The sequence below is a fragment of the Peromyscus eremicus genome, chromosome 6, assembly GCF_949786415.1.
Source record: "Peromyscus eremicus chromosome 6, PerEre_H2_v1, whole genome shotgun sequence".
NCBI lineage: Eukaryota > Metazoa > Chordata > Mammalia > Rodentia > Cricetidae > Peromyscus > Peromyscus eremicus.
In genome coordinates, this window is record NC_081421.1 from 72,269,219 (window position 1) to 72,296,439 (window position 27,221).

General features: G+C 41.2%; 1 protein-coding gene across 2 annotated transcripts; it reads right to left on the bottom strand.

Moving 5' to 3' along the window:
• Window positions 1-16,890: 16,890 nt before the first annotated feature.
• LOC131912605 (2-Hydroxyacid oxidase 2-like) lies at window positions 16,891-26,242 on the bottom strand. 2 transcript variants are annotated; one of them, XM_059264916.1, is made up of 7 exons: window positions 26,112-26,242; window positions 24,954-25,105; window positions 23,720-24,003; window positions 22,134-22,343; window positions 18,535-18,693; window positions 18,199-18,268; window positions 16,891-16,946 (listed from the first exon to the last, which is right to left on the bottom strand). In XM_059264916.1, exons 1-7 carry the CDS (start codon window positions 26,240-26,242, stop codon window positions 16,891-16,893), a joined length of 1,062 nt encoding a protein of 353 aa, XP_059120899.1. The 2 variants fall into 2 exon arrangements, with proteins under 2 accessions (XP_059120899.1, XP_059120900.1); XM_059264917.1 differs by lacking the exon at window positions 22,134-22,343.
• Window positions 26,243-27,221: the final 979 nt, after the last annotated feature.

Consider the following 27,221-nt stretch of genomic DNA (forward strand, 5'->3'; position numbering starts at 1 on the left):
TATATCTGTTTCACCTTGAAAACATACCTAACATGACTACAAATTTGATTATAATAGGTGACTAACTACTAACCTGCATTTCTATATTATCACAAATAGTTTGTAATAATAACTTTCAAGGACTAGAAATTTACATTACATTGTTAGATGTGCTGTATAGGTACAATACCTTGAACAAGAGTAGAAACATATGTACAGTGTGTTCTAACCTTAAATTTGTATCAATATACAAAAATCCATACCAATGTAAAATATTTAAAACTAGTGGTTGCTTTTTAAAAGTACATTCAATAATCTACCTTTTTCTCCTATTTATATATCCCCCTTTTCTTTTTAGAATGAGTTCCTTGTCTAATCCTTTGTTCAGCTTTTTTCCTGACCATTACCAATAACAACTTGTAACCCATCCCCCTAAATGATAATAAATATCCATAATCCACTGACGGGCCAAAAACCACCCACCCCATTGCTTTGAATATAGGCATCATGTTCTTAAAATTACTTCTTGCTGTCTGGGGGTGATGGCATCTTTAAGGCACCCTAAAAAATTTGGGATAATTGTCAAGTCCTGGGAGAGCTAACTACATCATATGTTGTCCACTGTCAATGTAATGGGAAAGTACAGGGCTTGTCTCAAATCCTGGCTAAAGTATCTGTGAGGCTAGATCATTTCATCTAGCTACCTTTTAATTGTCCTGAGCAGTTTGCATTCCAAGGCCGATCTTTAGGTGGTGTTTGTCAGCTCAATGACTTTACCAGGGTCCAAGTAGACTCATCTTTGTGGGGCCACATCAACTTTTTGGAGACTTCAGAGATCACTGTTAGGAAAGTTTGTCTTTAACTGTAGAAAACTTAAACATCATTAACAATAAAGCAGAAAGTTTACATTTTAAGATAGTACTATACCTAAAGAGAAGTTTTGAAGAGTCAAAACAAATTTGAGGAGTAAGAAATTTGTGACAATAGTAGTCCCTTGATTTTGGTTTTCTTCTGTCCCATACCAGGTGGCTCTTCTGATATGAAACAGAAACTCTGAATTTTCTTGTAACAATGTGCTTGGATTTAGAGAAGGAGAGAGCCACACTCCAACTGCAAAGCCAGCTTTAATTTTTAGTTGAACTGGGACTACAAAAAGATCATTTATATTATGCGACTGTAGAGAATAGAAGAAACAAATATTTAGGAAGATTTATGAAATTTCATCCTGTTGGAAATGTGACATATAAATAGGACAATTTACTCTTTTTCTTGGGACATTTTTTATAGACGATTTGTCCTTTTTCTGCAGATGTCTCATTTGTCCAATGGTCTTTAGATTCCTTTGCAGGATGCCTTCATTTCCTGGAAAGACAAAAACAAAACCTGCCCCAACCTTAACTTGGGAAGTTTCCTTTTTGGCAAGTTATATCTGATCAAATGAAAAGCATTTGTTATTTTATAAGTTAGTTTAGCTTGAGAGGTCTGGCTGTTTGATGAACTATCACCTCGCCTAATGAAGTGGTCTCTCTTGTTCAAATCTAATCTTTATCAATTTTGATTTATAGTTTCTCCTGAAATTTTTGTTTTATCTTCTAAAGCTGTTTTATCATCCAGAACAGTATGGTTTTTTACAATAGGCATTAGGTCCTTTAATTGCTCTGGGGAGGAGTTTCCCCCATGATGACAGGGAATGAGTGAACCAAATTTGACATGGGAGCCTGTTAGAGGCCCTTCAAGATGTTTTCTGATGGCAAAGGGTTATCCTGTCTGCCCCTTGTTGATCTGCATTCATTGGTCCGGTGTTGGCCTTTGCTGCACCTTCTGCATACTCCAGAAGGGAGGGCCTTCTATTTGGATTATTCCTAGAAAAAAACATTGTTTCTAGGAGTGTTTAGTCTACAACCCCCTTTTAGGTGACCTTGTTTGCCATAATGAAAACACTTGATATTTTCATTTTTCATCAAGCCTTTGGAAATCACCTCCCCTATCCAATCATAATCATGGTTATGAGATTCAATATTGACTCTACCTCAGATCCATTACTCCAAGTGTGCTGATCTTGCTTTAAAAGGCTTAATTACCCATTTGCACTGTAAATTAGCATTTTCAAAAGCCAAAGATTCAATTATTATCTGTCTAGCTTCTGAATTTGGTATCATTCTATTTACAGCTGAAGATAATCTTTGTAAAAAAAAATCAGTGGAGGTTTCTTTTGGGTCCTGTATAACTTTAGTAAGTGACTTAGTTCTATTTCCACCTTCTTCAATTCTGTCCCAAGCATTCAAAGCTGCTGCATGGCATAGAGCCAGGGGGTGGTCATCATATAGAGGCTGTCTTTGTACATCAGCAAGTTTCCAGTCTTTCAGTTTCAACACTGTTTAAAAGTCCAAAGTTCAAAGTCTTTTCTGAGACTCAAGACAATTTCTTAATTGTAACTCTTTGTAAAATGAGAAAGCAAATTACATTCTTCCTACACAGATAGCATAGAAGATACAAACCCAGCAGGACAAATTCCAAATCTTGTAGCTCCTTGTCTGATGTCAGAGGACTTAGCTGGTTCTGCTCTTCTAGCTTTGGTGCCTACAACATACTCTCTCCTGGAATGATTCCACTCCCTCTCTACCTTGGCAAATGTGTCATGGCTCTGGTGTAATCAACTTCTTGGGATCTCCAGTCCAATCTAGGCTTCACTTTTGTGGCTTCACACAATGGCCTCTCCAAGCCCTCATGCAGGGACTTCCTCTGCCACTTGCCTGATCTCAGTAGCTGTGTTTAATCATGGAGGAAGACTGCACAACCCCTTTACTTATGTATCCTTCATGACTCTAAAGACAGAATCATAGAGATGATACTGCCAAATTCATCTACCAACTTGGGGTGAATCATGACACCTTTGGGAAGAATCATATTTGTAACAGCTTTGAGTTTTTGTGGGTTTTTTTTTTTTTTGCTTTTTAGGAGCAGAAAATGTCTTAAGCCTTTTCTTTCCACAGGTTGAAAGCTTAGTTGGGTGAGATCTTACTCTGAGGGGAACACTCTCTTTATCTCAATGAGCATCAGACCTCTCCTTGATCTCTTTATCTCTTTCAATACAAGCTTGGGCTCTAACATTAAATTTCCTGGTATTCTTTTTTGTTTTTCTCCAAATTGTATATTTTGTATTTCTTTTTTTTGACCTACTTTATCGCTCCTTTTTCTTTTTCAATGTAGGCCTATATAAAATTGGTGTCTAATGAACATACATCAGAATCATTAATTTAAGTTCTCTAGAAAACTACTTTGCCAAGGAAATTAGTCCATTACTTTTCAATTTAGTCTAAGGTAAATTCTTAGAAAAAATGCTGAAAGCAGCCATATCTTTGCTGAAATATAACAAGAATGGTCCCTAGCCCAGTTTCTAATATAGTTACCCTCTGAAACTTCTTGAGCTGGTCCTCCACAGCACATATTACTCTCAGCTGTGCTATGTTGTTGGATTTTTCCTCTTTTGGGGTGGCGCCACCCAGCTTCTAAATATAAACACACAGAGATGTATTCTTACTTATGAATGCCTGGCTTTAGCTTGGCTTAGTTTCTAGCCAGCTTTCCTTAAATTAATCCATCTACCTTCTGCCTCTGGGCTTTTTCTCTTACTTCTGTAAATCTTACTCTTATCCTGTTGCTGGTTGTGTAGCTGGGTGGCTGGACCGTGATATCCTCCTCCTTCCTCTTTCATTTCTAGATCCTAGATCTTTCCTCCCAGTTTTGTCCTTCTATATATTCTCTCTGCTTGCCAGCCCCACCTATCCTTTCTCCTGCCTTGCTATTGGCCAATTTTTTTTTTATTAAACCATTAGGTATTTTATACAGGCATAGTAACACAGCTTCACAGAATTAAACAAATGCAACATATACAAAGTAACACACCTTAGAATAATATTCCCCAACAGTACTGCCTTCTGAGCTCCTATTACATGCCAGTGTTAGAATACCTTTCTTTATTATATTTTTATGTCAAGAAACCACAAAGGAATAAGCTTTACTAACAGAGGAAAGATTAGGCTGGTACTGCTAGGTAGTGTGGGTTTTATGCAGCTGTTCACAAGGCTAATGTGGGGAAAATAGTGCTCAGTATTTGAAGTTCCTGAGACTTGTGCAAAAATTTTACTTCTTCTATGTCATTTTTGAATGATCATGTCCCTGTCCTCTATAGTCCTAGAGAGGCAAATTTGGGAAGGAGCAGTCTAGGACAGATTTTCAAGCTATAGGACTAAATGGAATAGTCTGAACTTAAAATATTCATTGATTGAAAGTGTTAGAGTCTCAAGATACAATCCTGGACAGACATATCAAGATTTAGAGTCTGAGCAGAGGTACAAGAGCCACCCAAGGAGACTGAGCAGGAGATGGAGGACAATGAAGATGACATGACACCATGAAGTCAAGTCAAAAAGAACATTTCAGGCCAGAGAGATGGCTCAGTGTTTCTGTGTGTATAATGATCTTCCAGAGGACTTGAGTTTGGTTTGTAGTACCCATGTCAGGTGGGTCACAACCTTCTGTAATTCCAGCTCCAGGATATTCAATGCCCTCTTCTGGCTTCTTGCGTATCTGCATACATGTAGCATACACATATAATACATATAAATAAAATAAGGTAAATTTTAAAGAGAAGAAATGTGTCCTGAAGAGGAGAGTGCTGGATGTCATGAAGGCATCTAATTCAAGAATATAGACTTGGCTCTTGGTTTGGGTAATACCAAGTTCATTAGTAAGATCAATGTCTTCAAGGAGTTGTGTTGAAATCCATTTGGAAATCAACAGCAAATTCATCTGGGTAGGAGGAGCAGATTTTTAAAAAGTGAAGGGAATGAACACACACACACACACACACACACACACACACACACAAAAAAAAAATCTTATTTAAGAATTTGTATGTTGATGATCTCAGTTGGATAAAGCACAGAGACAAATAGCCAAATGAATGGAAACACATGAAATATGAACCAATGGCTGAGGGGTCACCAACTGGATCAGGCCCTCTGAGTGGGTGAGACAGTTGATTGGCCTGATCTGTTTGGGAGGCATCCAGGCAGTGGGACCGGGTCCTGTGCTCATTGCATGAGTCGGCTGTTTGAAACCTGGGGCCTATGCAGGGTCCCTTGGCTCGGCCTGGGAGGAGGGGACTGGACCTACCTGGACTGAGTCTACCAGGTTGATCTCAGTCTGTGGGGAAGGCTTTGCCCTGGAGGAGATGGGAATGGGGGGTGGGCTGGGGGGAAGGTGAGGGGAGTGGGAGGGGGAAGAACAAGGGAATCTGTGGCTGATATGTAGAACTGAATTGTATTGCAAAATAAAAATTAAAAAAAAATAAAAAATAAAAAAAATTATTGTAGGCAATGGGGTCAAAGTTTTGTTCTTATCATGTAGGTTTTGAATCTGAGCTATTCTTTTTACTGATATCTAGCTCCTAGTATTGTAGGTTACCAAAATTTCAGCTACCCATTTGTTCTATATTGGATGATGTTACTCAGAACTTTTGGGTTTTCTTGGCAAACATATCATCCTTAAGCTTCCCCAGGGAAAGTTTCATGCTTCATTAACTTTGAATTCCCAACTATATATGGTATATACAAGTTTAATGGATATGTGTTGCACATGCTAATAAATGGGTGGTGAATGTGTGGATGGTAGATGATTGTGTCCATGCCTTTGTAGGTGTCTTAGTCTGCTTTGTACTGTTATAACATGGACATGAGAGGTGGGGTAATTTAGAATGAATTTATATGTGTCACAATCTGAGTAGCTGCCCAAGATTGAATGGCAGGGGCTAGTTTGCTGGATCATTCCATAGCAGGCATGCAAAGAAATGGTGAGAAGATTTCAAGGGGAGACTAGACTCAGCCTTGTATAAAGAAACTATTCCCTTGGCAAGGAACCCACTCCAAAAATAGTCACACTGATCCATTTACCGGGGCAGAGCCCTCTTAGCCTAATTACTTTATTTTAGGCCTCATCTCCCAACACAACAGGGAGTTAAGTTTCCGGCACATTTTTGTTGTCATTGTTGTTTTGGGTGGGGAAGACACATGAAACGATAGCAAAAGGCCAGTTCTAAAATTTCTACAAGTCAAATATAAATCAGATTCAATTCTTTCCCTTTAATAGACACCAGGGCTCTGTGTGCTGTTGCTCTCGCTAAGCTGATATGTGACTAAGAGGTGGTGAGAACTTGTAATCCTCTGGGACTCAGGGAGGAGCAAAAGCCTTAGCTGATATCAGAATTGGAGGAATGGGATTATTCATCATGGATGCAGATGACATGCTGAACTGAGGATTGTAACTGATCACTCTCTGTGTGTCCATCCCACTTGTTGTGGCATAATACTCTTTGGTTGACTTCAAACCTTTGATTCTTAGCTATGTGAGACCTTAGAACTTATTTTAATTGTTGGGAAAATTGTCTATGATTATACACTGAAACCAATACCAAGTTTATTTGATCTAAGTCTTCAAGCATTCCGAGTATTCAAGATAAAATATCTTATCTGTGGCCTGCAATTTTCTCATAATGTAAACATTTTTTATGCTGCAGAGTCACCATATTTCTTTATTTTTGATGGGGATACTTCTTTCCATTTCTGTTCTCTTTATTAAACCATCGAAAACTGTGTCTAATGAGGGAGGAGTATAGGAAAGCAGTAGAGTGCTTGCTTGCAACTGTGAAGGCCAGGGTTTTATCACTGGCACTGTAAAATCAATTTCTTTTGCTGTGGTGAGAGTGAAGGTGACTGAAAACAATTTGGAGGCCAAGGCTGGGAGTCTTATGATACCCCAGTCTGACTCTAATGTTTATCTTAGATGCCTGCTATGAGTGGACTGTATAGCTCAACTCTAACCACAACTCAGTTTTGATCAGAGGGAGTCAAGGGCTAAGTGACTTTCTTTTAAAAAAAAAAAAAGTCATTATAAAGACACCATTTTTTTGCCCAAAAAGGAATAAAAGATACTATGCTAGTTAATTCTGTCAACTTGACACACGGTAGAGTCATCTGGGAAGAGAAATCTCAATTGAAAAAAATGCCTCCATCAGATTGACTTGTAGGCAAGTCTGTGAAGGGTTTTGCTTAATGATTGATATGGGAGGTCCCAGCTCACTGTGGGCATTGTCAGCCCAGAACAGATGGTCTTGGGTTGTATAAAACAAGCAAGCTTAGTGAGCCATGGAAAGTAAGCCAGTAAGGCAGCATTCTTCCGTGGTCCTTCCTTCAGTTCCTGCCTCCATGCTCATGCTTTGAGTTCCTGCTCTGACTTCCCTCAATGGTGACTGTGACATGGAAATGTAAGCCAAATAAACTTGTTCCTTTCCCAAGGTGCTTTTTGTTATAGTGTTTTACCACAGCAACAAAAAGCAAGGCAGAGCAGATAGTTTACTCCAGAACCATTTATAAGAGATCATGGCCAAGGAGTACAGGTTCAAGTTTTCTCAAGTACCATATTCTACCATGGAAGTGGTTAAATGGGACTTCATTAGTTGTAGAACAAAGGAATTATGGCATTCTTAGCTTTTGGGCTGGTGAAAGCTCATAGTCTGCTAAGCATGAGTTGTAAGGATAGCTATTTATTAAAGAGTCCATTTAATATTCATGTGTAACTCAAATAAAATTGATGTTAAATACTTTTAAAATGTTGTTATCTTTTTTATTAGTTCTGTGAGAGTTTCACATGACATGTTGTGGTCATAGTCAACACCCACCCTAGCCAAATTTTCTCAGCTATACCCTCCTTCCTACCCTGCCTAACAATAACAACAACAGCAACAACTTTCTTCTCCTCCTCCTCCTTCTTTTCTCCTCCTCCTCCAGTTCCTCCTTTACCTCCCCCTCCTCCTCCTACTCCTCATCCTCCTCTTCTCTTTTTCTTCTTCCTTCTTCCTCCTCTTCTTCTATTTTCTTCTTTAATCCATTGAGAACAATGTGTTGCCCAAATATTCTTGAAAGCATGGCCTTCCATTGGAGCATGAGAGAATTACCAGGAGCTATAATCTTGGAGAAAAGTGTTCCTCCATCTTTAAACAGTTAAACAATTGCACATAGCTCTTTAGCTAGGGGTAGTATATTGTGTCCAAATCCCATTTCCAGCCTGGGATTTGGTCTGGCCTCCTCTTGTACTGGTTCTGTACATGCTGGTACAACCACTGTGAGTTGGTATGGGCAGCTGCCCTGCTGTGTCCCAAAGACTTTTTCCTTGTTCTAATCAACAGTGTCTGTCCCTCCCAATCTCCATCATCTTTTTGTAGTGGACACTAAAACTTGGGAGGAGGGTGTGCATTACATGTTTTATTTAGAGCTGGATATTCTGTGACCTTTTATTCCTTGAACCTCAGTCCCACCTCTGGCAAGATAGCCAGTTCAGGCACCATATCCACCATTACAAGGAGAGAATTCACTAGGGTCACTCTTGTAGATTCCAGGGAGTTTCACTGCACTAGATTTCTACATTGCCTCCAAATGTCCCCCAATTCCAGTCATCTCTCTCTGTACTCTCTCCATAACTTCCACCCCCCCAATCCCTTCTGTTCCCATCCCCACCTGATCCCTTCTGTTCCCATCCCCACCTGCCCTGAATCTACCCACAATATCTATTCTATTTCCCCTTCCCAGGGAGATCCGCGTGTCTCCATTGAGCTCTCTTTGTTACTTAGCCTCTCTGGGTGTGGAATGTAGCATGATTATCCTTTACTTAACGGCTAATATCCACTTATAAGTGAGTACATACTATGTTTGTCTTTCTGGGTTACCTCACTCAGGATGATATTTTCTAGTTCCTTCCATCTGCTACAAATTTTGTAATGTTGTAGTTTTTAACAGGTGAGTAATGCACCATTGTGTAAATTTACCACATTTTCTTTATCCTTACTTCAGTTGAGAGACATGTAGGATGTTTCCACTTTCTGGCTATTATAATTAAAGCTGCAATGAACATGTTTGAGCAAGTGCTGTACAATGGTAAGTTTCCACATGACATTTTCAAAAAGTCTTTTTTTCATAGATAATCACAAGGATGTCAGTTCATACATATTTGAGAAATGTCAGATTTTCAAAGGAACCAAAAATAACTCATGATATTTTGACTCTGGTCTGTAATGTTTTAACTCTCTGTAATTCTTGATGTTTTGCCATTTGATCTTGTAGACTCTTTAACACAAGTTTAGTCTCTCTCTCTCTCTCTCTCTCTCTCTCTCTCTCTCTCTCTCTCTCCCTCTCCCTCTCCCTCTGTCTCCCTCTCCAACCTACCCTTCCCCTCTTCTTCCTCCATGGAACTTCAGTTCATAAAGGGATCCAATGATTTCGACTATCTTTGGGGTACTGACATGGAATTTGGGTTTAAATAGAGGATTGATTGGGATAGGGGACAATAGGAATACATAACTAATGAGCAGTCCTGGTCAAGATATGGTCCTGCCCATGATTATCTTAGCTACAGTCCCATAAGGTAATCTGAAGATACGCTTTGCTTGAGCAGACAAGATGTCTTCGGGGGATAGATTTCTTCTGCTCCAGGTTATATTTTTCCATGGGTAACTACCCTCATATCAGGGTAGGGAGAAGTCTCCGAGAGCATCTCTAAATTTTGCTCTGAAAAGAAGCAGCAGGGCCATCTACTCTGGACTTGGGTCAAGGCTAGGATAATATTTAGAAAGGTAGAACTGCATAGTCACATTCTCCCCCATGGCTTTCATTTCCATCTTCAATTTTACTCCTCCTTCCCTTAAAAATGTTTTCAGAATTGGCTCTATTGTGCTACCCAGGCAAGGTGCAGGGCCTGCTCTCCTGAGTGTTGCAGTTGATGAGGGGCAAGGACAGCTCTCATGCTGTTATGACCTCAGGGCCAGCCCTCCCACCTGACTCAGACATTGATGGGGAGATCTGTCTTCAGCCCATGCTGCCACATGACAGATGAGTAATGGCGACAGCTCTCCCATGCTCTCAGCTTCAGGGCTAGCTCACGCACACATCTGCATTACTCATCTGTCATGTGGCAGCGTGGGCAGGGGAGAAATACCCTTCTCCCTCCTCCACCCCACCACCCATCAGCATGTGAGACAGATGGGAGGGCTGGCCCTGAGGCCATAAGAGCAAAAGAGCTGCCTCTGTTCCCCATCAGCTACAACATTTGGGGGAACAAGCCCTGCACCTCACCTGGTCAGCACAATAGAGGTATGGATGAGTCAGCTCAAAGAGCTGTCCCCAATACTCATCTGTCACATGGATGGAGAGATGCCCCCCACATCTATGTCTAAGGCAGGTGGGAGAGTGGGAGAGCTCTAATTTCATAAGAGCAGGAGAGCTTCCCTGCCCCTGCAGGGAACTTGAGAGAGTGGTCCGCACACACCACTTGGGCAACACGCTAGAGCTGGCCATGAAGGTGTAGGTGTGGGAGAACTGACCCTGAGGACTCAAAAGCAGCAGAACCGGCCCCGCCCCTTGCTTACCTGTAGCCTGAATCTTAAAAGGTCTTATTAATAAAAACAAACCCAGGGCCAGGTATTGGGGTGAATGCTGAAAGATCAGAGAAACAGAACAAGGCACAGCTAACCTCGCCAGTTCCTCAGCTGATCATGTTACCTCAGACTGGAAGCCTCTGAGTCCTCATCCGAATGGATCTCAGCTGAACTGCTGCTCAAAAGCCTAAAAGCTTAACCAGGCTCTAGTTCCTGGTTTTCACGCCTTATACACCTTTCTGCTTCCTGCCATCCCTTCCTGGGATTAAAGGCGTGTGTCACCATGCCTGGCTGTTTCCAGTGTGGCTTTGAACTCACAGAGATCCAGATTGATCTCTGCTTCCAGAGTGCTAGGATTAAAGGTGTGTGTGCCACCATTTTCTGGCCTCTATGTCTGTCTAGTGGCTGTTCTGTTCTCTGACCCCAGATAAGTTTATTAGGGTGCACAATATTTTGGGGAACACAATATCACCACACTCATCACTACAAGATGTGAACTAGCTAAGGCAATGCAGGAGAGCTCACCCTGGTGGTAAGGACAGGGAGAGCTGGCAGGCTGACCAACCCTGCAACTACCCAGGCCCAAAACCAGAGTTAAGAGTTGACCTACCTCAACATCCACCCCATCCACTCCATCTGTGATCTGCTAGAGCACATGAAGGGACCAATCCTGCACACCCGAAGCTATAGGATCTCCATGACATAGGGCAACAACAGAGTAACCAAGAGGAGTTCCAGTGAGGGCCCAGTATTGATAACGTAGCAGAAACCAGAGGACTCAATGACTCTTTTCAATGAACACTTGCAAATAAAGCTATGGGTAAAAGGGTAAACTTTGTGACTCACTGTGTCACACTGCAGCTTCCATGGTGAGATTGATTTTTCTTTTTTTTTCTCTAAAATTTTATTTTATTTTATTTTGGGAGTGTTTGTAAGTGTAGAGGGTGGATACAAAGAATGGGGAAGTGAATAGGATGGAAATGCGTGGTGTGAAAGACGCAAGGAATAAAAAATAAAAAAAGGAAGTTTAAAAAATGTTTTCAGGAACTGGAGCAATAGCTCGCTGTTTAAGGGAGTGTTGTACACTTGTACTTGCACAACACCAGAGCTTGCTTCCCAGCACTGATGTCTGGTGGCTCACAACCACTTGTAGCTTCAGGTCTAGAGAATCTAACACCCTCTTCTAGCCTCCGTGGGCACCTGCTCTTGTGTGCACAGACACACGTAGATATGCACAATTAAAAATTTAAAAATGAAATAAAATCTTTCAAGAATATTTTTGGCATAGTATTCTTTACAAGGCTTATAATGTGTTTTTCTTTAGGCAACTTTATTGACATAATTTATGTAATAAATGGCTCATAATTAAGGCACAAAATTTTAAGGTTTTTTTTATGTATCTACTGTTGTAGAACTACCAACACTCTCTAAATTAGAGTGTTTCTCACCCATGAAAAAGCCACATACCCTGTTTGGACATTTCATAGAAAGGGATTCATGAAATATTTTATTATTTTGCCAACTTCTTTTGTTTAGTGTAATTTTTAAGGTTTACTCAGGTTGTGGCGTATTTCCATACTTTGTTCTTTTTATTGAGAACACTTTAGTAATAAGAAAAACACAAAGAAGAGAAGTAAAAGCAAATTCTTGTTGCAAGATAGCATTGCTGACACATGGATGTGCCTCTTTCTCACCTCTTGGGTGATTTTGTGGACTTGTAAGTGTGCATTTGCATTTGTGTGCCTGTGTGCCATTGAGATAATGGCAGCTGTAGTGTTACATCCTGTTTGTGGCACCTGGCTATCCTCAAAAGTGGTTTCTTGCTGGGCAGTGGTGGCATATGCTTTTAATCCCAACACTTTGGAGACAGAGGCAGATGGATCTCTGCGAGTTCTAGGACAGCCAGATCTACACAGAGAAGCCCTGTCTCAATAAACAAAAACAAAACCAAGTGGCTTCTCATAGCACTGGTTTTCTTCGAAAACATGGTCCTGCGTCATTCCCTCATGTAAATATACTACAAGTAACAACTTTTTCCTTATTGTTAAAAATTTAGGTGATTTTTTTCATATTCTTACTATTAAGTAATTATAAATAATCTTGAATTGGAACTCACAAGAAATTTAAAAGAAAACACACACACATACATACGTGTCATCACTTTATGTCAATATTCTGATTCTTGTAATTCCAATCCTTTGAAAAGAAGAAAGTAAATTGTCATGTTTCCCAGCCATATTCCTTCTCTTCTTGGGGATTTCTTTTGAGTTATAAAGTACATTAAGCCTTCAATAAATCTAGTTCAAACTAAGTTCTCAAGAAACACAGCTAGTTTTGCAAATATTTAAATAGTTGTAGTCATTAGGTGTTGGAGAAGATATAAGAAGACAAGTGTCCTATTTGTGGAACTGTAAACTGAAGCAAGATTGTCTCTGACAAAAATAATTTAAATATTCACTCATTTGACCCAATGAGTCCACTCTAAAAATGTAAGGAGTGGATTGTTAAGATCAAGCCAAGAGGAACAGAAGGGGTAGCACTGTGTTTAAGAGCACTTATTGCTCGGACAGAGGATTTGCGTTCAGTCCCTAACACCCACATGGTAGCTCACAGCTGTCTGTAACTTCAGATCTAGGGGTTTCAACACCATTCGTGGCATCTGGAGACAGCACACATATATGTGGTGCACATCATGCATACCGTCACTCACACATACACATATATAAAATCAAATATTTTTTAAGATGATTAAGAGTCATATGACTCACCTTGCCCATAAGATCTTAACATAAGAACCCTAATACATTTAGTATTTATTGTCTTTTAGTGTGCATCAAATACATTACCCATTTTGTTCCCTGTCAGCTGGAATTGAACCCAAAACCTCATGCACAATGATCAAATGTGATCTACCACTGAGCTACATTCCTCCAGTGGGAATTAATATTTACATAGATTATTTTAAATAACAGTTTGAGTTTGAAAGCAAAATTGGATAGGAAATGCAGGGTTCCCAAAGTTTCACAGCACATCAATGCACAGCCTCCTTACACCAATATCCTGAACTGAAAGGATGCATTTGTTACATCAGGCAACCTGCACTGGCCCTCTCTCTCCATGGTTTTTCTTTTTTCACAATGTCATACATTTAGAATTTTATAATATGCAGCTTTTTATGACCAGCTTCTTTCACTTGGCGACATACCTTTAAGGTTCTCCAAGTCTCTTCATGGTTTGATAGCTTTTTTCCTCCTGGGAACTGAATAATATCTGCTTGTACCAACATTTATCAACGAGCTTACTAAAGAACATCATGGTAGTTACCAAGTTTGGGCAGTTGGGAATGGAGTTCCTGTGAAGACTCTCAAACTATTGTTTTCGATGTATGTGGACATAGATTTAAACATATTTGGGTAAACACCATGGCTCCCAGTTGCCAGTACATCCAGCAAAGATGTTTAGTTTTGTGGAAACTGATAAACTGTTTTACAAAGTGGCTGTGCTGTTTTATATGCTCACCAGCAATGCACATCCTTGCTGACATTTGGTGCTCATGGTGGTTGGACTTTTCCACACTCCAGTAGGTATACAGTGGAATCCTGTTGTTGTTTCAGTTTGTAGTTCCTTAATATGCATGGTGTTGAGCATCTTTCTACCTGCTTATTTTCTATCTTCATACTTCCATTAGTGAAGTATCTGATCATGTCTTTTGTCTACTTTATATCAGGTCATATTGTAATACAGAGTACTTTTAAGTTTTAAACCGTTTCTTTCTAAGATTTAACATGCATTTCTTTTGAAGTGACTGAAGTAATGCCATCTTCTCCTGACTTTGCTGTGTATCTGCTTAGATACTTCTCAGCCCTCTGACCTATAACAGTCATGTCTGCCTTGTCAATGCATTTGAGATTTCTATGACGATAACCATGGTCCAGATGTATGAGTCAAAGTAATTAATGTTTAAAATAATCAAAACAGGTTTAAGTAGAAAATAATTTTCATGTTATGCCTGAAATAACTATCATGGGTTTTTTTTTGTTTGTTTTTGTTTTGTTTTGTTTTTCGAGACAGGGTTTCTCCGTGTAGCTTTGCGCCATTCCTGGAACTCACTTGGTAGCCCAGGCTGGCCTCGAACTCACAGAGATCCGCCTGGCTCTGCCTCCCGAGTGCTGGGATTAAAGGCGTGCGCCACCACCGCCCGGCAACTATTATGTTTTGACTAAAAATATGTTGCAAGCTTTCTCTACCCCTTACCTGGTGTTGAGGTAATTGTGGCTTTTGCTTTGAAAGATGCGGTGCCCCTGAGCTTCAGTGCTGAGAGACTTTGAGGCATGAGCCTGTTCTTGGTCACTGGTCAAAATTAAAGGGCTCTGATACACTTAATTGGCTTAGTTAGTGTGGTAGCCTATATCTTTCTCAAATGAAATTATTACCCTGTGGATCAATGTATAATCTTATGCTCATGCTTTTGAGCAATGGGGAGCACTCAGTTGGCATTCTCTTTAGGTAATAGTCTTCATTCCTCCTTTGGAATTTTTATCTAACTGTTGGCACCTAGAAGAAAATGCAGCTTAATTGTAATTTTAAATCTAGGATCCAGAAAAGGCAGGGCTATCACTCAAGTAGTGGTATTCAGGGAGCACTTACATTTTTAGACAAAATAATGCCACTATCTGCTAGTCAAATTATATTCACACCCTGGACATTTTTTTGAGTTTGTTTGTTTTTCAAGGCATAGTTTCTCTGTGTAGACCAGCCTGGCCTTGAACTCACAGAGATCTGCCTGCCTCTGCCTCTGCCTCCCAAGGACTAGGATTAAAGGCATGAGTCACCATGCCTGGCCTTGTTTCACTCTTGAAACAAACAAATCTACAACAACTCAATCAAGCCTCCAACTGCTAAGTGTGAGATGGAAGAGATGATCTCTGTTGTGCCAGTCTGAGTTATTATGGTAAGTTCAGCTACTACCACTACAGCAAGTATGGCTATTACCAAGGAAGCTGGATGAAATTTCCCAGCATAGCCATCAATCAGTAGGGGAGCATGGACAAGTTAAGTTAAGAAGCGTCTAGAGGGGCAAGGTGAACTTGGCTCTCTGGCTTGCTCAGCTAACTCTTTAAACACAGCCCAGACCCATCTGCCCAGGAATTGCATTGCACACTGTAGACCAGGCCCTCTACCAATTAGTGATTAAGAAAATCCTTCTAAGACATGGCCACAGGCTAATCTGATTGAATGAGTCCTTCAGTTGGGGTTCCCTCTTCCCAGGAGACTCTAGGTCTACATCAGGTTGACAGCTGAAGCTAACTATGACCATCACTGAGGCCAATCAGTACTGAGGCATTCTTACTTTGTTTCTAATGTGATGAGAATGGTGGGACTAAAGATATTGGTGTATAAATGGAGGGATATAGAAGTACCTGGTGCCTGACACAGAATTCTGTGATATAGAAACACTGGTCTAAAGAATGATTAAAGGAGTCTAGGGCTGTAAAACATATGAAAGAAGAGGAAAGTGCGTCTAGATGTGGTCATATTTCCAGGAAATGTGTGAGGCTGGTTTCTTATGCATGAGTTTGCATCAGACTGTGTTCTTGGAGAATTCTGGGTACCAGAAATTTTCTAGTCTTTAATCTTTACAGTTATTTTAACTTTATAAAGTTTATTGAAAAGGTGTACTTTTTTTGACAAAACTAAATACCAGAATAAAGATGTCTTCTTTTTCACCTATTGGTGAAAGGCTGGAATCGTTCATTTTGATTTAGTCATAGATTCTTGAAAATGAGTTTCAAAATCTTCCTTTTGCTATTTTTTTTGGAGGCCAGTTACTATCTACTATTTGAGGACATTAGGAAATAGATCGTAAAATTTCTGTAATATCCTGTGACAGAACCTTGAGTGATTCAAACATTCATCTGATCTCTGCTGTTTTATGTTTCAGATTTTGACTATATGGATTAAAGTTTAAACATTCCTAAAATGTCTTGCAGGATAGAATGAGTAAAACTACATCAGAGTAACCCTGTCCCATTTCTTTTTGAACACATATTGTTATTTCAATTGATACATAGTAATTGCACACATTTATGGTATAGTAAAGCATTTCAATAATGTATAATGTACATAATAATCAGATGAAGCTAACTGGTATGTCACATGAGACGTAACTATTTCCTTTCTTACTGGAACATAGTTATTCAACATAGTCAATTAATTGTATCAACTATAATTACTCTGTAGAACATTAGATGTTATTCCTTCAAAAGAAGTACCATGGTGGGAGCTGTTAGTTATCTTTTAGCCATCCCTCTCTCTTTTTGAGGGTGCAGGACTCAAACTACTTGATAGGATGGGGTACAAGAATAATAGCATTGCACACCACGTTGAAGACTTGTCTTCCCCTTGCAGGCAGTCTCAGTAGATCTTTATAATCTGGGGAACTGAATCAGGTCTGGACTGATCTCAGTGACTGATCGGCAGCCTGGAAGAACCACATAATTATGAGCTTGCTTCTAGGCAGGTGAGAAGGCTTAGCAGGGAGAGGTCCCTGGATCCATATCTGATGACCTGGGTTTGAGTCCCACAAAATGGATGTAAAGAAGCAACGCTCAAGAATTGTCCTTTCACCTCCATGCCTGCTCCTGCACATCCTCTCTGTCTCTGTCTGTCTCTGTCTCTGTCATTCCCACCACCCACCCTGTGTACGTGTGTGTGTGTGTGTGTGTGTGTGTGTGTGTGTGTGTGTGTGTACATCTTCCTCTCTCTATCACAGAGCTTATTTCTTTCTCTATAGGCATGGGATGATGCCACAGGAGCAAGCTTTTAATCTTTGTGCTTACCGTGATAAAGTATTATTCATATTGAATGGGTATTGCAATTCTGGTTACAGTGGGAATCAATAATCTCATAGTTTCTCATAGTTTACACATAGCCACATTAAAATGTAAAACCACACACACACACACACACACACACACACACACACACACACACACGTGTCCACACACTATTTTAGCACCCAAAACCTAACAGCATGCACTAGAAGTCTTTGGCCTTTGCTCAGTTCTGATAAGGTGGGTGTACTTAGGCAGTATATGCTAGTCTGTGAGGAAGAATAGACTCAAGGATACTGTAGCAGATGGGGTGAGTACCCATATACCAAAAGCATTCTAGGGAAGTTTCTGTCAAGGAAAGATCGTTCATTATCAGAAGATCGTAATTAGGATGTAACATGAAGATTAGAGCTGAGCTTCCACATGGAGACTGAAAAAAAGCAGAGCTGGCGTGGTGACTTGGGGAGTTGTGAGAAAGGACAGTGAGAAGGCCTGGTGATGAAAGGGCTGAAAGAACTTATTAAGAGGCTGTGTGGGATTGAACTTGGTGTAGTCACCTTCACCTCCACACACATGCATCCCAAAAATGTACCCACCAAGAGATTTTTTTCCTAAAAGAAGGCAGGAAATGGTTGAATTTCACTCCAGGGGTGGGAGCCTTAGGCAGCCCCAGAGTGAACTAACTTCGCACTGACAGTGAGCCTGAGAACAGCACAGGGTTTCCACTGTCAGAGAGCACTCCTCAATCTCTTTGTGGAACATTTCTACCCTGTTCTGTCTTCAGGACAACTACCAAGACAAGGCAGGGTTAACCAGAGGGAAGGATTTCAGCTTCTGTCTGTAGACTAACCACCTGAAGCTCTGAATGGGGGGCGAGGGGGGAAAGAACAGAATACGTACCTGAAAGGGTCATAGACCTGTGGAGCTCTGTTTTTAAAATATTTAAAACTTCCTTAACACCATGTTCACCCTGAAAAGTAAGAGGGGGGAGACAGAGCTTTGAGAGAACATTCTGACCACCTGTTGGGTACAAGCTGTGTGCACAGTCAGAACTGTTTCAGGGAGGATAGAATGGGTGAAAGCAGAATTATGTAAAAACTAAAAGAAAACAAAGGGAGAAAGTTGAAAGTGAGGGCTGTGGAACACAGCATAGGCCTGAAGGTGAGGTGACCTGAAACTGTTTTGCAAGAACTTTAGGAAATGTCTTCATTGGAAGTTGGATTACAGAAAACCTACCTTGTAGGCAAGGCCCCAGAGGATTGGTCTCCCAATGAAAACACACTTAGCCCCAAGGGCCAGTGCCTTCAACACATCATTGCCAGTTCGAACCCCACCATCCATGTAGACTTCAACTTTCCCTTTGACAGCAGCCACCACTTCTGTCAGAGCATCAATCTGAAAGAGAAATGCACACCTAGATTCAGGTGTTTCTGTTTTGTTTCTCGTGGGCTCAGGAGATGAATGTCCTCTCAAAGTAGAACAGGGCCGGGAAATGCAAGCAAAGGCTAAGCCCGTCACGATTTTCTCCAGCTGTGCTTGCAGTTGGGGGAACTCAGCATCCTCCCCCTGAGGCCTGGAGACTCCTGAGGACCAGAGGAGACTCTCACTCACCGGCCCTCCAGCAGTCTAGCCTCTGACTTTTAAGAAGATCCCCTCCATGTTGGCTATGCTTGGCTCCTGCTTTCATATTCAGGGGATATCTTCCCACGCACAGTGTTCACTTGGGCACTACGGAACCTGCTGACTTTCATTATCCTTCTATCATCTCTGTTTCTGAGATGTCATAGTGAGAGATGTCCCCACTGCTCGGGGACTAAGTCTTTTCTAGAAGAATAAATATGGCCAGTCGTGGCCTGAGTGTCTAAACATCAGCCTGTCTTGGGGAACGGCAACATCATTTCTTAAGTCTTCATGAATGGGTAACTCGTCCCCAGTGTCCTCATCTGAGATGTAAAGATAGGAGTGTATCAGCAACAACACAAAGGACAAAGGTACACCTCTGGAAGACAAAGGAAAACAAGGTCACTTTGTCCTGGTTTCTCTCAGTTCCAGACATAGACGCTAAGTTGTTTTACCCACCCCATCCCCATCCAGCACCTGCAGGTGCCTGGCTCCTCCAAGTCTACAAGGAGGAGGACAGCAGGACCCTCCTGAGGTTTGGGATGAGGGTCCTTGAAGACGCAGTTCTGGGCTCCTTTGGTTACTATCTGTGTTCCTCTGAAGGAACCCAAGGAGAGGCATTGAAACAGAGGCCCCAGGCCCTGACACTGTGGAAGGAACCCATCAGAAAGCTGCCTAAGTCTGAGCAGAGTAATAATTTTTAAAAACAGGGAGGACATAACTTTGTCCTTTGATGTATGTATGGAGTACTGGATGTATTTCGGATTTATATAATAACTGGTAAAAACTCATGTCCCAGTGTTATTTGGAATTGTTTATGGTGCTGTGAAAAAGGAAATAAGTGTATTTATAAAAACTCCTCTAGTCATACTCAGTACTGCAGATGATAATAATTTAGAAACAGAATGCAGAAGCCAAGAGTGGTAGTGCCTATAAACCCAGCAGAGATGAGGAGATCCAGGAGTTCAAGGTCAGCCTGGGCTACATAAAACTCTCAGAAGAGCCAAAAATAGGGCCTGCAGGATGTTTCATAGGGTGAAGGCATTTCTTGCACCCATCCATACACATAGACACAGATGAACATGCACACATATACATATAGACACAGGTGAGCATGCACACACACACACACACACCAAATAAATAAAGAAATGTAAAAAATGTATAAATAAATAAATTAATTAATTAATTAAAAGCAAATACATGAAATAATAAAAGTAGAAATTGATTTCAGCCTATGGTGCAGAATGGCTCATTCTTAATGAGTCAGAACAGGACATTTACTGAAGTTCTCTGAAAATGCTGTCTCTTGATTCCAAGAGGAAGCACAAAGACTGTTTTCTATGGAAACTCACAGAATAGGCTTACTCATCCCTTTTAAGGATTTTCTTTTGCAGATGCAATTGTGAGGAGCCTTGTTCAGGTTTAACGATGAGACAGAATTGTTGGTAAGGTTAAAGTCCAAAGCTACATTCTTGTCCTTAACCTGGTTTCCTTGTTGGTTCAACACTCTGGTTTGAGTCACTGCTTAGAGAGAGGAGCGTTTTCTCGAGACAATCTCCACTGAGGTTTTGTTTTTTTGTTGTATCGAACTTTTTGCTCATTGAAAGTAAATATACAAGAAGAAAGGGAAAAAAGCAGATACAAAAGCCATTATTAACAATGAAGCCCTATTAACTCAGACAGTGAGCCAGATTTGTAAGCCAGATCACTGAAAAGCCAGGGCCCCTTTCCAATTCCATGTTCTCTTCTGTGTTGAGATGCACCCATGACTATTCCTCTCAATCCAGCTTTCACTGAGAGACTCAGCCCAGTGAGCCTTTTTTCCACACAGGCCTGTCCTTCCACTGTTCTCACCAGCGAGGGCATGGTAGAGAAGGCATGATGAGTACCTGAAATCTCTCAGCTCCACAAGCCTCAGAACACAGCTGGAGCAGCTTTGGAATTTCTGCTTCTTGGAATATGTCTTTTAAAGAATTAATCAAAGACACATGTTTTACTTTTACAGATGGTCACTGATACATTGTTTAAAATAGTTAAAAAAAAAGTCAGATATAGTGGCACACACCTGTAATTGCTACACTTAGGGATCAGAGACGGGAAGACTGAGGATCCAAAGCTAGTATGGACTACAGGGTGTGACCTTGTCTAAAACAACAAACAAATCAAACAAAAAGAAACCAAGTAGAGAAATCCTGGAATCAATGCAGATGTTCAACAATAAGGGGTTGATTATATAAATTGTCCATTCATGACTCATCATTAAAAAGAAGAGAGACTTATAAGTAATGAAAGTATGTGCCTAATACTTTGGGTAACTGAAAATATGGAAATTGTGAAACATATTAATATGTGTAAATTTTTAAACCAAAATTGTTTATTTGTAACTATAAGTACCAAAAAACCACCAATGATTGTGATAAAATTAGGGGTGTTTTTTTAATCATTTCCTTTTGTTCAGGGATATTTTATGACGCAAAAGGAACTAAAGAGGAAAAAGCTTCACTTCTGTTTGTTAAAATGAGAATAGCTTTGGGGGAAAAGATAGCATAAATATATCTACAAAGACAAATTAACAACCAATTCCCATTTAAAGATTTTCCCTATTTCCCTTTGCTCATTTTCTTTCTCACAAAAAAACTGTGCAGAACGGACACACATTTGTGAGATAGTGTAAGCTAGTGTAGCTCTTAATAAATGATTTATCAGTGTACTATGCACTAGTGAATCAGGGCATTTCAGATCCATTATAAAAAACACTTGTGCGTCCATGTGAGGTGCTGCTCCTCCCTGCATTGTGTCAGATAAGAAATCTTAAGGTTTCTAAAAATCCATGAAGACACATCAGCTTTAATCTGATCACTTCAGCTGGCTGAAGCAGGGTCCTCGATGCCTTTGAACATCTCCCTTAGTCTACTTCATTATCTATTGTGAACTTGTACACATTAGTTGATGTCTCTAGACTCCAGTATCTTAACTGTACAATAAGGATGTATCTGTTTCTCAGCAGTCTCACAAGGTTTAGATATGTTACACACACAGTTCACAAAAATAGTCATGTGTATAATGTATTTTTAGTAATTAACCATCCTTAAAATCAATAGGTAATACCCATGATAAGTGAGAGGACAATGTGTACCAGATTTAGGAGGGGGTTTTGGTGTAGACATGTATAGAGCTTTCAGACATACTCCCTCTGTAGTCATCCTACTTACTGAAGCAGGAACCTCATCAAGCTGCCTCCCACCATGGTTGGAAACAAGAATGCCTTGGACATTGTGTTTCACTGCTAATTCTGCATCCTCTTTTGTCAAAATCCCTTTGAGGATAATGGGCAATTGAGTCATACTCTGAAGCAAGGAGAGATCATTCCAGCAGAAAGATGCACTTGGCAAAGACGTGGGAGAAGATTGTGTGGAATTTCTCTGTAGGGAATGAGAAGGTCAGTGTTAGTCCCAAATGCTCACATCACTTGATTCACTCAAAAGATGAGACATACTTGGAGCACTCATATTTATAAGCTATGAAACCCGAACAACACTACCCAACACTGATTCCAATTCCTTCCTCTCACAAAAGCTTTATAAAGAATTTCTACTTCAATGACTTATTCCATGACCATTAATCAATGTCTTTGCTTGATAATTACTCTAGGATTTGGAGACACAATGACAGATAGGACAAATCTATGCTTTAAAGGGGTGCAGAGTTCAGTATGTGAGATGAAGAAGAAAAATAGTTACGGGTCAGATTGACATTTTCTTTCTTTTTTCTTTATCTTTCTCTCTTTTCTTTTTTTTTTTTTTTTGTTGTTGTTGGTTTTTCGAGACAGGGTTTCTCATATAACAGCTCTGGCTGTCCTGGAACTTGCTCTGTAAACCAGGCTGGCCTCAAACTCACAGAGATCTGCTGACTCTGCCCCCCAAGTGCTGGGGATTAAAGGCATGGGCCATCACCGCCCAGCTACTTAGACATTTTATTTTGGGGCTATGCATGGACTAATAAAACTAAAGCAATAAGAACCTTAAGCAAGCCCTGTCTCATAGTATGCAGCAGATTTCCTTAAATTTTGATGTGTCTCCTGGTTCAAGAACACCCAGAAAAATCATAGCTGCCCACAGGCTGAAAGGGCCAATGTCACTATAGCCATGATTTTCACTCTCAAGGGCATGACATCTCTTTCCACAGTTAGAATTTAACAAAGGAAGTGTCCTCTGTAGTCCCTTAATTGAATGGTTTCCAAAAGATGTGCTGAGGAACCTTGATGTTTCTGGAGGAGTTTTAAGTTTCAAGGCAGCAGATTGGGCCCCAGCTGGCTGGACTAGCTAGCTATACACCTGTGCTGTGAGTGTCCTCTTCTGAGAGTCAGTTTGTCTATATATTCCATGCAAAATAATCACTTCCTGAGTCCATCATGAAATGGAAAATATTAGATGAATAGTTTGCTCTCCAGTTCCTGCACAGCTCCTCTCTAAGGCTCTCCTGTCTCCCAACATCAACCTTGGTTGAGCATCTCTGATGACAGGCTGAGCAGTTTCAGAGATGGGAGCGTTTGGTTTTAAGTTCTGCCTGGAAGCTCTGGGCAGCTGAAACCTGGTCAACCACTTTAACTGCTACCCCTCTAGTATCTGCCACAACAAGGCAGGTAGGGGGAAAGTAGGCATGAGAGAGGGAGGAAGGACAGGAGTGATGGGTGATGAAGGAAGGAGGGGAGGAGAAGGAAAGAGAGAGACACAATAATGTTCTCTCCTCATTCTAAACTCTTATAAGTAATGCCCTTTGAGTCTGGTATCTTTCTCACCTCTTCAGGTGATCGGAGGTCCGTGAGTTTTACTTTTGCCTCTAAATTCAGTTGGTTTCTTATATTCCATCGCCTTTTGCCAATTATCGGTACATCTACAGTGATCACCAAAGCTTTGAAACCCAAGGCTTCTACTCTCCGAATCAGCTGCCTGTTGAGCTCCCAATCTGACTGCACATAGAGTTGGAACCATCGGAAGCCTCTGGGGGCAGCAGCAACAATGTCTTCCAGGGTACAGCTGGCATAAGTGCTGGTGATATAGCAGACATTGGCTTCATGAGCAGCTGCAAAGCAGAGGGTGTGAACCAGTTTGGAAGGCAGAGTTTTTTGAAGTAGCCTCTGACCAGGTAGCCCAGTGAGTGTAGAGAAAGCTCAAGTTCATTCTACTTCCTCACAGGGCAGGATGAGAGATTGTTTGGTTCAATAGAGAAGCCTAGTGCTTGTGCTCTCTTCTGTGTGTAAGCTGCTCTGTAAATCTTGGTTTTGATGATGAAGATTTTCTAACAAGAGATGTTACTGAATCCCCAGAGATGCCATAGGGTGTATTATACCCTTCAGGCAGGAAAGCAAACGTCCTATGAGTTCCTGGGTGGAAGAGAGGGGATTTAGAGACAGGAGATGTTCCACTGCAAAATCATGAGCTTTGTAGTGGAAGATGAACATAACTGAAAATAAGAAGACTGAGTCCCACTCCTCCTTCCCTATGTGGCTTTATTTGTTCCTCTATTTATCAAATGGAAAAGGTAGAACTGTGTGTCCTGGCTATAAAATTATTATTTCTCATTTCCTGCCTTCATCATGTCAGTGTCTCCCCAGCAGGTTAATCTCACTGTGGAGCTACATTAGCGGCCAGAGAATTTGGCCCAATCAAAAATTAATGCCCATGCATGAATTTTCACAGTCTAAATTCAATGATAAGCAAACAATGGCATAAACGATCCTTTTGTTATCATTTTTTTTTCAAGACAGGGTTTCTTTGTGTATCTTTGGCCATTCTGGAACTAGCTCTGCAGACCAGGCTGTACTTGAACTCACAGAGGTCCTTCTGCCTCTGTCCCCCAAGTGATGGGATTAAAGGTATTCACCACCTCTGCCCCATTTTGCCACCATACTTAATTCCAACAAGATTTATGCCCCCTAAGGCCTTTATGTAAGAAGTCTTGATGCTCCCTGGCCCTTCTCAGGGTGAGGCCTCTCACTCTCTTCTGGCCTTCTGGAAAGGGATGGTTCATACCTCTGGCTGTGCTCCTCTCTCCATCTGGCCAGACCATAGAGTGCAAAGCCGTGGGTGAGATGCAAACGGGGGCCGAGATCTCCTGCCCTTGGATTGTGGTTCTGGTGTCCACCTCTGACACATCTCTCAGGTATCTGGGGCGGAGGCGGATTCTGCACTAGACAATAAACTGGATTATTCTCTAGCGTGATGATGCTTTCTGCAGCTGGGACCCTGGTTCCCAATGAGGGTCTGAGCAGACTTAGATCTCTAAGCCCTTGGTGGGATTAGTTGATTGATCTTGAGTAAGCAGTGAAGGCTCAGAGAGAGGCTAATCACCAGGAAACCATTTCCCCACATGAACCCAGGAACTCCTGAGCTGTTGGTGAACCGGAGTCCCCCACAGCCTCTGTGTTGCTCTGTCAGAGTACTGCTCCTGTGGCTTGCCACTCAGTGTTAGATGCTTAATTTAGTCTTTATCAGCAATGACTAGACAGGGAAAGAAAAGGAAGAAAGGAATTTTAGGTATCCCCAGAAAGAAAGACAAGGCAATTAAAAGGATCCAAATCCTAAGAAAACAATGATGTCTCCCCACTCCCCCTGCCCCGAGCACCTCAGAAGATTGATTCATTTGACTTATACACTGCTGTAGGGAAGGTAGGGGAGTCCACAAATGACATCAAAAACATTATTTGATGACAGATAGAAGCTTGGCTATAGCTATTGTTGGTCGACATATGCTCCAGCCGTTAGTGTTCAAGTCCAACTCTCACCCTAAACACCCTTGGATCTCATTTTCTCCAAACTTGAGTCCCTTCCCCTCCTTCACATTTTTCTCCTCCAAGGCCGAGGTTTTAGGAGCCCAAGAGCTCCAGATCTACATGCAGGATTCTCTGTCAGACACCCCGGCTGGGCCTGTTCCATCTTCACTTGTTTACAAAGTTGCCGGCATACAGAGAACTGATAACTCACTTCCCCTAGATCTAAGAAGATTCTCTCTACAAAACTTCTCCCCAGCTCCCTATGCCTCGTCCCCCACGCCATGATAAACCAGCACAGAAGCCAGCCATTTTCCTGTATATGTTGTGTTCGCTAAAGACAGACACCAGAACTGTCACCATCTAAGGAGTTCTCAAGCAATGCACACTAGAGTAACAATGCAAAGGATAAAGAGAAGACCTTTTAAATGCTGTGATGTTTTCCTTGTGTGTGATGCCCTCATCAGCTTCTCCTTCAATAAAGTCCCACGATGACTTTGATAGCAGCTCTTGTGCATGTGCCTCAAAGTCTGCCACACACACCAAAGACATTTCTGGACCTTCAAAAAACAAAACCCAAACCACCACAATGAGAACACTGTGGACATAAAAGGGAGGCTAAAGGGGAACCAGAGTGTGAAGCTGTTTAAATACAGCATCTATATTTTGGTTTTCTTTAACTGAATGATTTTGCTGCTGACCCCAAACCAGAAGACCTCCATCCTTTTACAGCCACTCCCAACACCTGATTAATTGGTCTTCTAAATCTCTACCATGGCTGCTTCCTCTGTTCTACATACCCTGTATTAGATCTGGTTGAGGCTCTACCACATCTTAAGAGATTACAACCTTCCTCCAAGTGTCTCTTGCCTCCTCATCTCCTTCCAGGTGGCTGAGATCTTCATGAAATGAAGTTTCTTTGCACCCTGGTGTCTCCATGCACTCATATCATCTCCCTTGCCCCTTTCCAGGATCTGCCTCCTAACAGCCTACTAAGCTTCATGTCTCAGTGACATTACTTTCCTTTGGCATTCCCATCACTTTGTGAAAAATCAGGTCTGAATTGATATCAGTGGGAGTTTCCAGGAACCCCAGGATGTCTGAATTACCCAAGAGTGTGGACAACATGGTGAAAGCAATTGTTTTGTGGTTGCTCCTTGGCCGGATGATTGGACACATTGCCAAAATGTCACCGCCTTCTACTTCTTTGCCAAGAACACATATTGCTCCCATTTATTGCCATCAGTGATCTAAAACCTGCAAACAGTACATGGTACTTCTGATACAAACACACTGGAGAATGAATAAGGCAGAATTTAGGGGTCACCAATAATTTCTCTAATGGGAGAAAGGACAGTGAGATCAGTAGTTGCAAAGATGCCATCGACACTGGGGTTGCTCACAAAATTCAGGGATCTTACATGAGAAGATTCTGGAAGGAAAGGATGGAAAATGTACACTTTAAAGCTCTAGCTAACCCTAGTACAAGAGATAACAGTGTAAAAATTACCCCGGACATAAAAGTAGAAAC

Excerpts from the sequence above, each read along its gene's own strand:
- LOC131912605 (XM_059264916.1), bottom strand. The coding sequence starts at position 26,242 with ATGTCTTTGGTGTGTGTGGCAGACTTTGAGGCACATGCACAAGAGCTG. Across the intron at positions 24,004-24,953 it reads AGAGAGGAGCACAGCCAGAG|CTGCTCATGAAGCCAATGTC; the intron begins GTATGAACCATC and ends TCTGCTTTGCAG. Across the intron at positions 22,344-23,719 it reads ACCTCCGATCACCTGAAGAG|AGAAATTCCACACAATCTTC; the intron begins GTGAGAAAGATA and ends CATTCCCTACAG.